Source organism: Schistocerca piceifrons, chromosome 4 (assembly GCF_021461385.2).
Source record: "Schistocerca piceifrons isolate TAMUIC-IGC-003096 chromosome 4, iqSchPice1.1, whole genome shotgun sequence".
In the NCBI taxonomy this organism is placed as follows: Eukaryota; Metazoa; Arthropoda; class Insecta; order Orthoptera; family Acrididae; genus Schistocerca; species Schistocerca piceifrons.
Window position 1 is genome coordinate 147,622,106 of NC_060141.1, and position 10,906 is coordinate 147,633,011.

General features: G+C 35.3%; 1 protein-coding gene across 2 annotated transcripts in view; it reads left to right on the forward strand.

The window, feature by feature from the left end:
- The window catches only part of LOC124795250 (condensin-2 complex subunit G2-like), a 296,139-nt gene extending 285,644 nt beyond the window's left edge, over positions 1-10,495 (forward strand). The window contains exon 27 of one of the 2 annotated variants that reach the window (XM_047259188.1): positions 9,216-10,495. In XM_047259188.1, coding sequence (XP_047115144.1) covers positions 9,216-9,462 — 247 coding nt within the window. In that variant the 3' untranslated portion in view covers positions 9,463-10,495. The remainder of the gene's footprint in view (positions 1-9,215) is intronic. The other variant, XM_047259187.1, reaches the window with a different exon arrangement.
- Positions 10,496-10,906: the final 411 nt, after the last annotated feature.

A 10,906-nucleotide genomic window follows, 5' to 3' on the forward strand; every position in this document is an offset into this window, starting at 1 on the left:
ACAATTCTTTTCTAACTTTCTTGGCCATATTGTAGAAGTATATGTTTTCTTGTAATTTCTGCATACACTTCTGTATGCCATAGTGACCATAGCTCTCATGAGTATATCTAATTAACCTCTCAGCTTCCTCCTCAGGCCAGCATAGTTTCGAATTGTCCGAGTCTTCGTCAGTTCTCCTAAACAGAGTACCTTTAAACACCTTATAGTACTTATCTAATTTTTCATAGTTCTTTTTCCCTAAACAGCTCTTTACTAATTTCCAATTTGCATCACGGTTGTGGTTCATCCTGATTTTATCACACAATGATTTAACAACTTTTCAATCTGTGACCACTTTAATATATCTCGTTTTAAACTGTTTTTCTTCATTCTGATCAAAAATTTCTGTTTCCCCTCCTACTGGTAGCCTTGATAGAGCATCCACAACTATGTTGTCAGTGCCGTTAATATACTTAATTTCAAAGATGAATTGTTGTAAATACAATGCCCATCTTGTAAGCCTATCATGATAGAGCTTGCATTCGTGTATATAGCTTAAGGCTTTATGATCAGAGTACACTATTACCTTATGTCCAAGTAAATAGGTCCTGAATTTTGAAAATGACCACTGTATGGCTAATAGCTCTTTTTCTGTTACTGTACAGTTCTTTTCATGCTTCAGTAACATTCTGCTTGCAAATGCAATTGTAGCATGAACTGTCTCCCCATTGACTTCTTTTACTTGAAATAATTCAGCACCTAGCCCATAATCACTGCTGTCAGTATGTAAACAGAAAGGCAAATTGAAATCTGGTCTGTGTAACAGGTTCTGGTTATACAGTTCCTTTTTTATTATGTCAAAAGCCGCTTGACAATCTTTACTCCATATCCAAACAGTGTCCTTCTTTAACAAGTTACTTAGACAGGGTGTGTTTCAGCTTTGTTTACTTACATATTTTCTGTAGAAGCCACATAGCCCATAAAATGATTTCAGTTGTTTTCTGTTACGGGGTATAGGAAACTCTGCAATAGCTTTAATTTTGTATGGATCAGCCAAAATTCCTTTTTCTGTTATGACATGTCCCAAAAATTTTAACTCAGGTACAGCAAATTTGCACTTTTCTAGTTTTAGTGTCATTCCCCCTCTTCTAAGTTTCTCACATGCCTGTCTTAAAAGCCCAACATGCTCATTCCAATCTTGTCCAGTTACTAAAATGTCATCTACATAAATCACTAATTTGGATACAAGTTCCTGCCCAAGCACATGGTCTAAAGCTCTAATGAATTCTGCTACCGACGAGTTCAAGCCAAACGGGACTACACAATACTGATAGCAACGGCCGTTGTAAAGAAAAGCAGTGTATTTCCTAGATTTGGGTGCCAGGGGTACTTGGTGAAAGCCTGAGGTTAAGTCTGGACTTGACATTAATTTTATGTCCTTGAACTTGTGCAACAGCTCATCAATGTTTTCAGGGTGGTCTGTTTCCCTGTATAAGATCTTGTTTAAAGGCCTGGAGTCAAGAACTATTCTCACTCCCCCATCCCTCTTTGACACAACTACCAGAGGGTTATTATAAGCACTGATACTCCTTTCAATAATGCCACACACTTCCATCTTATGTAATTCTTTCTCAACTGCTGTACGTTTTGCTATGGGCACACCATATGGTTTTATGAAAAATGGGTCATGTGGTCTTACTTGCAAAGTACATTCGTAACCCCTAACTTTCCCTGGAATGTTGCTAAAGACATCACTGTATCCCATAACAAAGACTCTAGTTCCTGTTTTTGCTCATTGTTTAGACTGCTAGCTTCAGAAATCTTTGTGTTTACCAGTGTGTTGAAATCTACTTCACTTAAATCTAGCTCTGTTATGTGTTTGTCAACATATCTTTTCTCCTTTACAAGATTTATCGTGTTAAATTTATCATTACACAAAACTGTATTTGATCTGACAAACTCGGTGGAGATACACCCCCCATTTGGTGTTGTTATGATAAGTTTTTGTCCTCCCCAGTCAAATCTTGCATCTACACTCCGAATCCATGACATCCCAAGAATACAGTCCTCACTGAGGCCTGGTATAATTAGGCATCCATGTGTAAATGTGACTCCCTCAATTGTAAAAGATAACAAAGTTTGTCTTTTCACAGTTTTACTATGTTTTCCTGTAGCCCCTCTTATTTTCACCCCAATGACTGGCATTTCAATGTAATCTTTCTCGCACTTCAGCTTTTTGCTTAGAATTTCAGATATTCCTGACACCTGACTCCCTGTGTCTATAAGGCACTTGCTTTCCCAGGTACCAACTTTTGCTCTAATGAACGGACTACCTATATCATCACCTTTTTCAGGCTGAACATATTCATACAATAAATCATTTTGAATTTCACTGAAACAATGACTTTCTGACTTACAAGTACCTATATTACTGTCACCTTTATTATCTACGGTCATTGCATTAACACACACATCATTAGCACTGTCACTTGCATTGATAATTTCATTGATCCAAATATTTTCACCCATATAACATTGCTCACCACTAAGGTATTTATCCTTCAGTTGTTCAACAATAATATGTTTAGTGTTTTGCCACCAATCAGGATATAATATTTGAGACATATTAAGAATCATTTTCCTAAAATTGCTATCATTTTTAATTGCACCACTATTTAGCCACATATTATAAAAAAATAATTCACTTTTGTTCATTGCAAATGGTAGCCTACTTGCACAGTCAGTTTTACTGCCCAGGTTCCTTCATAGGATGTTGGATTACAGAGCCTATTGGTTGTGACACTGGCATTAACACCACTTAAACTGTTAATAACGTCCTTGGGTACATCTACAACATGCATATCAGTTTCTCTCATAATACCTAATGCCTCCATTTCCTCTTTCAAGCAAACAAAATATTTTTCACCATCATCATGTATCATTAAATCTTCATTTTCCCAAATACTACAATCATCAACCTCTCTCTCCCAAAAACTTAAAATGTTGCTTTCACACCCAAGTTTGCTCGTTAAATCAATGTCAACAATTTGCTCACCTGATTCCTGCATCAGTGCATCAATTCCTAAATCATTTAAATCGTTAACCTGCTGGTCCTCTGACAAACTACAAGCTTCTGCCCATTCATAAAATTCAACTAAGTCAATTATTTTCTCTGGCTCTTTATTATAACCAATGTGTTCATTCTTAACAGGTACTGTGTTTAGAGGGTAGTACACATTCATAAGATAACTACTCATTACTTGAGACGTATCTCTTGGTGCAACGTAGTCACTGTTATTGGTCCATCTATTATCTATGCTTTTCGCCCGTACCTTGTGGACCGACAATGGAGCGCATGCTAGTTTTTTACTTCATGACTTCCCATAGCATTTTGACTCCTGGTGTCACTATGTTCACGCCAATTCCTGTTTTCAGACTCCCTGTTATTACTTCTGTTCCAATTGTTCCCAGATTGTCCTCTTGAATGGAAATTATAGTTTTCCCTTGAATGGAAATTATTATTAATATTGTGACTATTTTGTTCCCTATGATGAAAACTATGGTTGTTGGGCCTACCGTTTTCCCTCCTGTTAAAATTAGTGTTTCCCCAACTATGATCCCCACCTCTTTGTGCGTGATTGAAATAGTTTTTTAATTTCCCCACTTTGTCTATAATCCTGTCAAGTTTGTCCACATAGTTTAAAAATTGTTCAATGTTGTCATCTGGTCCATACACTAGGTCCCATTGCACATCTGTTGGCAACCTTCTCTTTAAAGCATTTATCTGTGTGAGCTCATCAAAGGGTTTACTCAAATGTACAAGTTTCTTCAGTTGATTCTTACAAAACTGTTTCATAGTCCCCTGTGTTTCTCTATAATTTGGTCCATTCAGGAACTCGCTCTTTATCCTGGCTTGTTCAGTTTCTGACCAGAACCGTTTTAAGAACTCAATTTCAAATTCTGCATAAGACATGTCCATAGAAAAATTTTGATTGGCCCATGATAAAGATTCCCCATCCAAAAATTTTTTAACAAACTTAATTTTGAAACTTTCACTCATATTGGGCAAAAAATTGTCTCTACAACTCTGCAGAAAGTCAACAGGATGCAAACTACACTCATTAGAAAAGTTTTTAACTGAAATATTGGATAATAAGGTACATGTGTTCATAGAAAAATTTTTGTTAGCTACATCATTGCCAAATATTTCAAACTTTTGGTTTAACTCTGATACTGTACTTTTTAATTCACTAACATCTGTCTTAGTTTCAATCTCGTGGAGTTTTACTGTATTACTGACTGTTTCCACTTTATCATTCACAACATTTAGTTTCGAGCCTACTCTACTTTCAAGATCTACTGCCATAGCTTTTACATTTACACAAACTGTATCTATTTGACTATTAACATTAACAAAACACTTTGCATTTTTCTCTCTGTCTGTGACCAGTTCATTTTTTACAGACTGAATTTTGTTACTCAGACTAGATTTTACTTCTCCCACTTTAGATTCTACCGCCAAAATCTTTGTTTCTGCCTTGCTGAGTTTCTTGTCTATCTTTGATATATCGTTGCGAAGTTTATTACCCCAAAGTAAGACATTATCAAATTTTTTGTTCATAGCTCCCTCTAGACGCGACACTTTCTGATTTATAACACGAAAACTGTCCGCGACCGTCTGATTCATGCTTTGCAATTGTTCTTCATTAGCTTGTAAGCGGGCTGCAACAGTCTGATTTAAAGCTAACGATTGTTCCATCATTTGTAACAGTGATTTAATGTCCGACGTCTCACGTTCTGATGAATTAAGATTTTGATCTGCTTCTTTGACTGACTCATCTTCCGATTTTATCGGCATGTCTACGTCCCCAAAGACTAACAAATTTTCACAATCCTGCTCGGATTCAGCACCACTTTCCTCTTTCACAATGGTCATTTTTGTGAAATTTCACACACAAAATAATAAAAGGAATAAACAGCACTACACAAATGTACTTATCTTTTCAGTCTGGGTCCTCACACGTGTGGTCAGTCCACTTTACTGCTTCGTTTCATCTCCCTTGACTTCCAAGTATAGCACTTCTTTGTACCACGTGGTCATTAGACTTCTGCACAACAGATTTCGTCAATTCAGTACATATAAATGTCTTAATCCCGGCAAAGAGCCCCCAGTTGTCACGAACCCGCTCTACTGTGCAGGAAAAGTTATCTCCCTAAGGACACCGTTACGGTGTGGCTAATGGCTGTATAGTACTTTAGTAGAGCTGGCCATGATGTCTCCTTTGTTGATGCTGCTGAGTCTGCATTGTCCATGTGACTTCTCGTTGTCTAGGCGATGATTCCTTTGCTGCTCTGGGTCCAAGAAAAGGTGCGGGTTTTTGAATTATTACTGGACTATTGAAAAATGACGCAGTATTCCACGGTTTCTTTGTATCAAAAACACATTTATTGCCAAAACTATATACACAACTACACTGAACCGCGGCCAACACTCAAGTGCCCGAAACCCGTTGTAGGCCAAAGATCACTGTCATAAGCTACAAAGAACATACAATTCCAATATCGATTATTGATCGCAACACGTAACTTAGTATTATCTTAAGCAAAAGCTTTTTTAACACGACTTTAGTGTATAATAAAATAAAATGACGTCTATTTGTCAGTTCCATTACAAACAGTACACCCACAGTTGACACAGGGAGAATATCTGTTGGATTGGGGTATGCAGACATGGCAAGTTTTGCATAAAATCAAAAACTATTGCTCCCACATAATCAGTAGATTGGCATCTTTTGTTAGCATCCCGAAGTGAGTTGTAAAATTATAACTATGGTACATAAGGAAAGTTGATTTCACTCTGCCGGCAAGCTTGGCTGTTTTATTTAAATGTGACCTTTTAAATTTGAGTTCGATCTCTTGACATTTACAACAGACATGGAGTAATTAAAGTTGTCCCAATAATAATGATAAACATCATACTCTACAATCTGCATATTTCTCATTGATCATATTGTGCATGATCCATATGTTTAATTCAGAATTTAAATATGTCACCTTCTTTTGTGAATAATGTGAGTTTTTGTGTGGAAAGATATTATATTGCTCATGAATTTGTGCAATGGTCTAATCTGGTGTGTTTTTATTGTTCAGATTTTTCCCACTTTTATCAACAGGTGACATTCGCTTTATTAATATACAGGTACGAAACAGACACAATTTCGTCACTGGACGTACATCCGAGAACACTTTCTTGCAAATCTGTTTCCTTTTACTTCCGTGCTTTACATGGTAAAGAAACATTGCATATCTACTCTTGTCACCACATTCTGGATCAAATTTCCGAGGATGCCTCTTATTTACTTCCTTTGCTTCAATAAGCTGCTGCAGGTGTAAGTCCTGGGCATCTCTGGTAGGGCAATGACAGACAAATTTTGCCAAAATATCGTTTTGATGATTTACGTCAACGTAACCATAAATTTTTCAGTCTGTAGTTGAAAGAAAATTGTTAATAAAGGACTCGTGTTGCAGATAAAAACTAATATTATAGCTATTTACATCACTCACATTTTCATACTATTGTTCCAAGTAAGATTAAATTTACTTGCATAATTCTGTGACTGCTTTCCCAGGAACATAATTTTCTTTGTAATTTTGATATGTAGTTATTTAGTATGCGCTGTCTTTAACTTATTTCTGTTATGTTCTACACTGCTATTCTTCCTTTTTGGAGCCATAGTAATACTTCAGCTGCCATTCAAATGAAAGACAGTCAACACTAACAATGACTGTTTGTGCCACAAGAAGGGAAGATGGCAAGTTTATCAACAGAGTGTAGTATTGCAACTAAACAGTTTCCGTGTGGGTATGAGAAATATTTGTTGAAAAAAAAGAATGCAGTGACATATTTGGTGTCAACAACAAACAGCGTTAAATACAACCCATTTCTATCATTTCAAGTACCATGGCATGTCTCATTTTAATTCCAAATGATTGTCTATAGACTTAAATGTAGTATTCAGTGAAAAAATGAAAACTGAACATTTTCACTAATTTGATTTCAACAATTGACAATTCAATTGCTACTGCCAATAAATATTGTTATCTAGTTTTCTATTTGATTCCTATTGCAGTTGTATCTCTGAGTCAACTTACTGTGATCTGTTTTCATACATTTTAGCAATAGTGTTTATATACTTGAGCTTTAATTTAAAATTTCTGTTGCCCGACTATCAAATTGAAGTTGTTAAAGCCACTTCTTATTTCATGTGCAGAGAGAGAGTGAGAAGAGAAGGTGGAGGAGGGGGAGAGAGGATGGCACTAGTGTAAGAATTGGCAGATGGCATAACAGCTGCTGATGGCATAACAGCTGTTGATGGTGTAACAGCTCCTTTGGTTCACATTTTGTTTGTTATCTTCTTTTTGCAACACAAAACATGGTTTACACAGTTTTCTTGTCATTGTGTTCAGAGCCATTGTGGCTTTGTTAAACAAAGATGTCTAAGGAGACACATGACTAGGTGGTTGATGAGAGTAGCTAACATCAAATAGATTGACCTTTCGATGGCTTGGTAGCGACCTAGGTCGCTACCAACTTAAGCCATCAGGTGACATTGTGTTTAGTGCATCTTGCATGTTAATAAATAAGATGCTTTCAAACTATCTGAGTGATCATAAACTAAGGTAAAACTTTTCTTAGCTGTAAAGCACTAAACACTGTGTTCCCTTCTAGCACAACAACCTAGTATTTCTGTTACCTTGTGTATTTTTAAAATTGTGAAGCTGTCGAGAAGACTATGGAACTTATATACAAATGGAAGACGAGTGAGAACTTGAGTCTCCAGTTAGTGTCAAACAAAAATAATGTGAAACACCGGAAACGATATATCCCTTGAAGGAACTCATTGTGCATTTTGAATTTTTGTAAAATGAGTTGTAAGTACTTCATTGCAAGTTTCTGCTTATAATAGATATCCTGAGGTTTGAGAGCAAAATTGTGCAACAAAACCCACCTCTTTATAGTCAGTGGTGGTTGAATTCCAAAATTTTGTACAGCCAAGAAGTATTTGTTTATGGTCTGCTGTTTGATTCAGAGTCTACTTACCATTTTATGTTTTCATACAAAGCTCCAGAATAGTTTTACTTGACAGCAAAACTGTCACCTTGATGTTGTTAAAGCCCACTTCATTCTTGTACAGAGAGAGCACTGCTCTTACAGTCATCTCTTCTGCCAGAATGAGCAGCCTAAGGATCCTGCCGAAAGCATAATAGTTCGTTTGGTTCACATTTTGTTTGTTATCTTCTTTTTATAACACAAAACTTGTTTTACACAGTTTTCTTTTCATTGGGCTCATAGCGATTGTGACTTTGTTTAACCAAGAAGTCTAAGAAGACGCTTGACTGGATGGCTGATGAGAGTATCTAAAATCAAACAGACTGATTTTGAAGGCTGTTGACTTCTTTGGTCACTTCGAATTTTGGCTACCAGGTAACATTGTGTTTAGTGCATCTTACTCATCAATAAATAAGAGGCTTTCAAAGTATTTCAGTGATGTGGTGTGCTAATAGATTCATATTGTAGTTGCATCTTTGAGTCAGCTTAATGTTCTGTTTTCATACAAGTTAGCAGTAAAATATACATTAGATTAAATTCACAATTTTCCTTTTTGGGCTGCAAAACTTGTGCCATGATGTTGTTAAAGCCACTTGTTTCATGTCCTGAAAGAGATATGACACTACTCTTACAGAAATCATTTCTGGCAGGAGGAGGAACCTAAGGCTCTTGTTTATTGCATAACTGTTCCTTTGGTTCACATTTTGTTTCTTATCTTTTTTTCTGACACAAACCATGGCTTACACAGTTTCTTTTACACTGGCTTCAAAGCCATTGTGACTCTGATAAAACGAGAACTCTAAGAAGATGTTTAAATAGGTGATTGATGGGTGTAGGTAAATTAAAATAGACTGTTTTTGATGCCTACTGACTTCTTTGGTCACTACTAACTGCATCTACTAGACAGTGTTATGTTTTCTTTGATCACTACCAACTACATCTACCAGACAAGTTGTGTTTAATCCATCTTATGTGTTAATAAATAAGAGACTTCCAAACTTATTACCATGATCATAAACTAAGAGTATCACTTATTCTCTCTAACATGTAAACTACTAAACACTATGTTCTCTTTGAACAAAGCAACTTAGTATTTATGTTATCTTCTGTGGTTTTAAAATTGCAGAGTTTTTGAGAAGACGGTGGACGTTCTAAAGAAAGCTCACACCAAGATGAAAAAAGCACAAAAGGAAGCTGAGCCAACCAATATACAAATGGAGGAGGAGGAAGAAGTTGACCCTCCAGATGGTGCAAAACGAAAAGCATGTGAAACGCAAAAGCAACCAGTCAGTGAAAACAATAATCGGAGTCCTGAAGATGCAAATAAAATGAGGAGGAGTCAAAGAAAATCGAGAACTTATAATAGGCCATGAGAAATGTAGTCTCCAAACTACGAATCCACAAGCATTCCATAGTCAACATTCTCAGATGGCATGCATTGCCCATTATGAATTTTTATAATAAGAATTGTATATAAAACAGTGTAAGTTTCTGCATTTTGATAAAAGTTATGATATTGGGAGACCAGGACTCTTCATCCCGCTCTACTCATTATCATTAGTAATAGTTAATGTTATATATTCGACAGTTGTGCTCTACCAACACTTATTACATTCTGTTTTCTGTTAGTACTGTTATCCTATCAGTTAGAAGTATAGTGAGTTTTCATTTACACATTTCTTGCAAAATTGTGGTTTCGTCTAGGTACTTCACTTGTTAAGACACAGTGAATGCCATGTAAAAATCATGTGGATTTTCAATTACAAAATTGTTTGTCATGTGAAGGTTGTACTATCATAGTAGTTAATGCCCATGAAAAAATAAAGTTTTAAGTACAACAACACATTTTTTTAAAATACTACACGTCATTAATGACTCAAGTTCTGGTGAAATTGTTGTATGAAATCATGCATTCATTGTTGCTCAGAGATGTGTTTTTATGGCAGTTTTGGCGTATGACGTAACCAAAAGCCATGATTAAACAACACTTTATCATTAAAAAGCATTAATTTTGACATATTTAACTGGGAACGAAAAATTAGTTTTATTTTTTCACACAAAATCAAGTACATAATTTATAAGTGGTGTGAATGTGATTATTTTTTTAACAGAATTATTTTCAGATGTATAAAAAATAAAAATATTATTTGAAATTTGTACAGAGAGTGTATATCTCATACATAAAATTGCCGTACTTTGTAATCTTATGGTGTTTTCTGTGTAAAAAATAAATAATGTTATGTGATATGTAAATAAGACTTAATTCTCATTATTTATTGCGAGAAAAATTTTATTGTGTGGATTAAAATCTGTCATAGACATTTCACTATTCCATAATCTGTTAATTTGCTTTTAATTTTTTAGGTATTATGTTTCACTGTCATTATACACGCATTAATACCTATTCATCAGTGTTAAGTTTTAGTAAATGAACAATGTTCTTTACTCACATTTGTTTTAATATCTTTGTAAAGTTCAAATATTTATGAAATAAATTGAAAATATAGTTTAAATTAAAATTTTGAAATATATTGAAGTTCCTAATAAGTGGCTTTCATTTATGTGAAAGTATTGCCTTTTTTATGAAGACAATTCATGTATTACTCAACAGATTCATGGTTTGAACTCTGATGATGAACATTGAGCTGAATCTTCTTGTCTTAAGAGTATCCATTAAAATTTGGTAATCAGCAAAGAATCTTAGAATCTTTGCGTAATCATTTCTGGCTTTTTCCCTCAGGATGAATCAAGATGATGCCCACAATAAAGTGCTCTGCTCAAATGACAATATATTTGGCAACCTCTACACTGAATTCC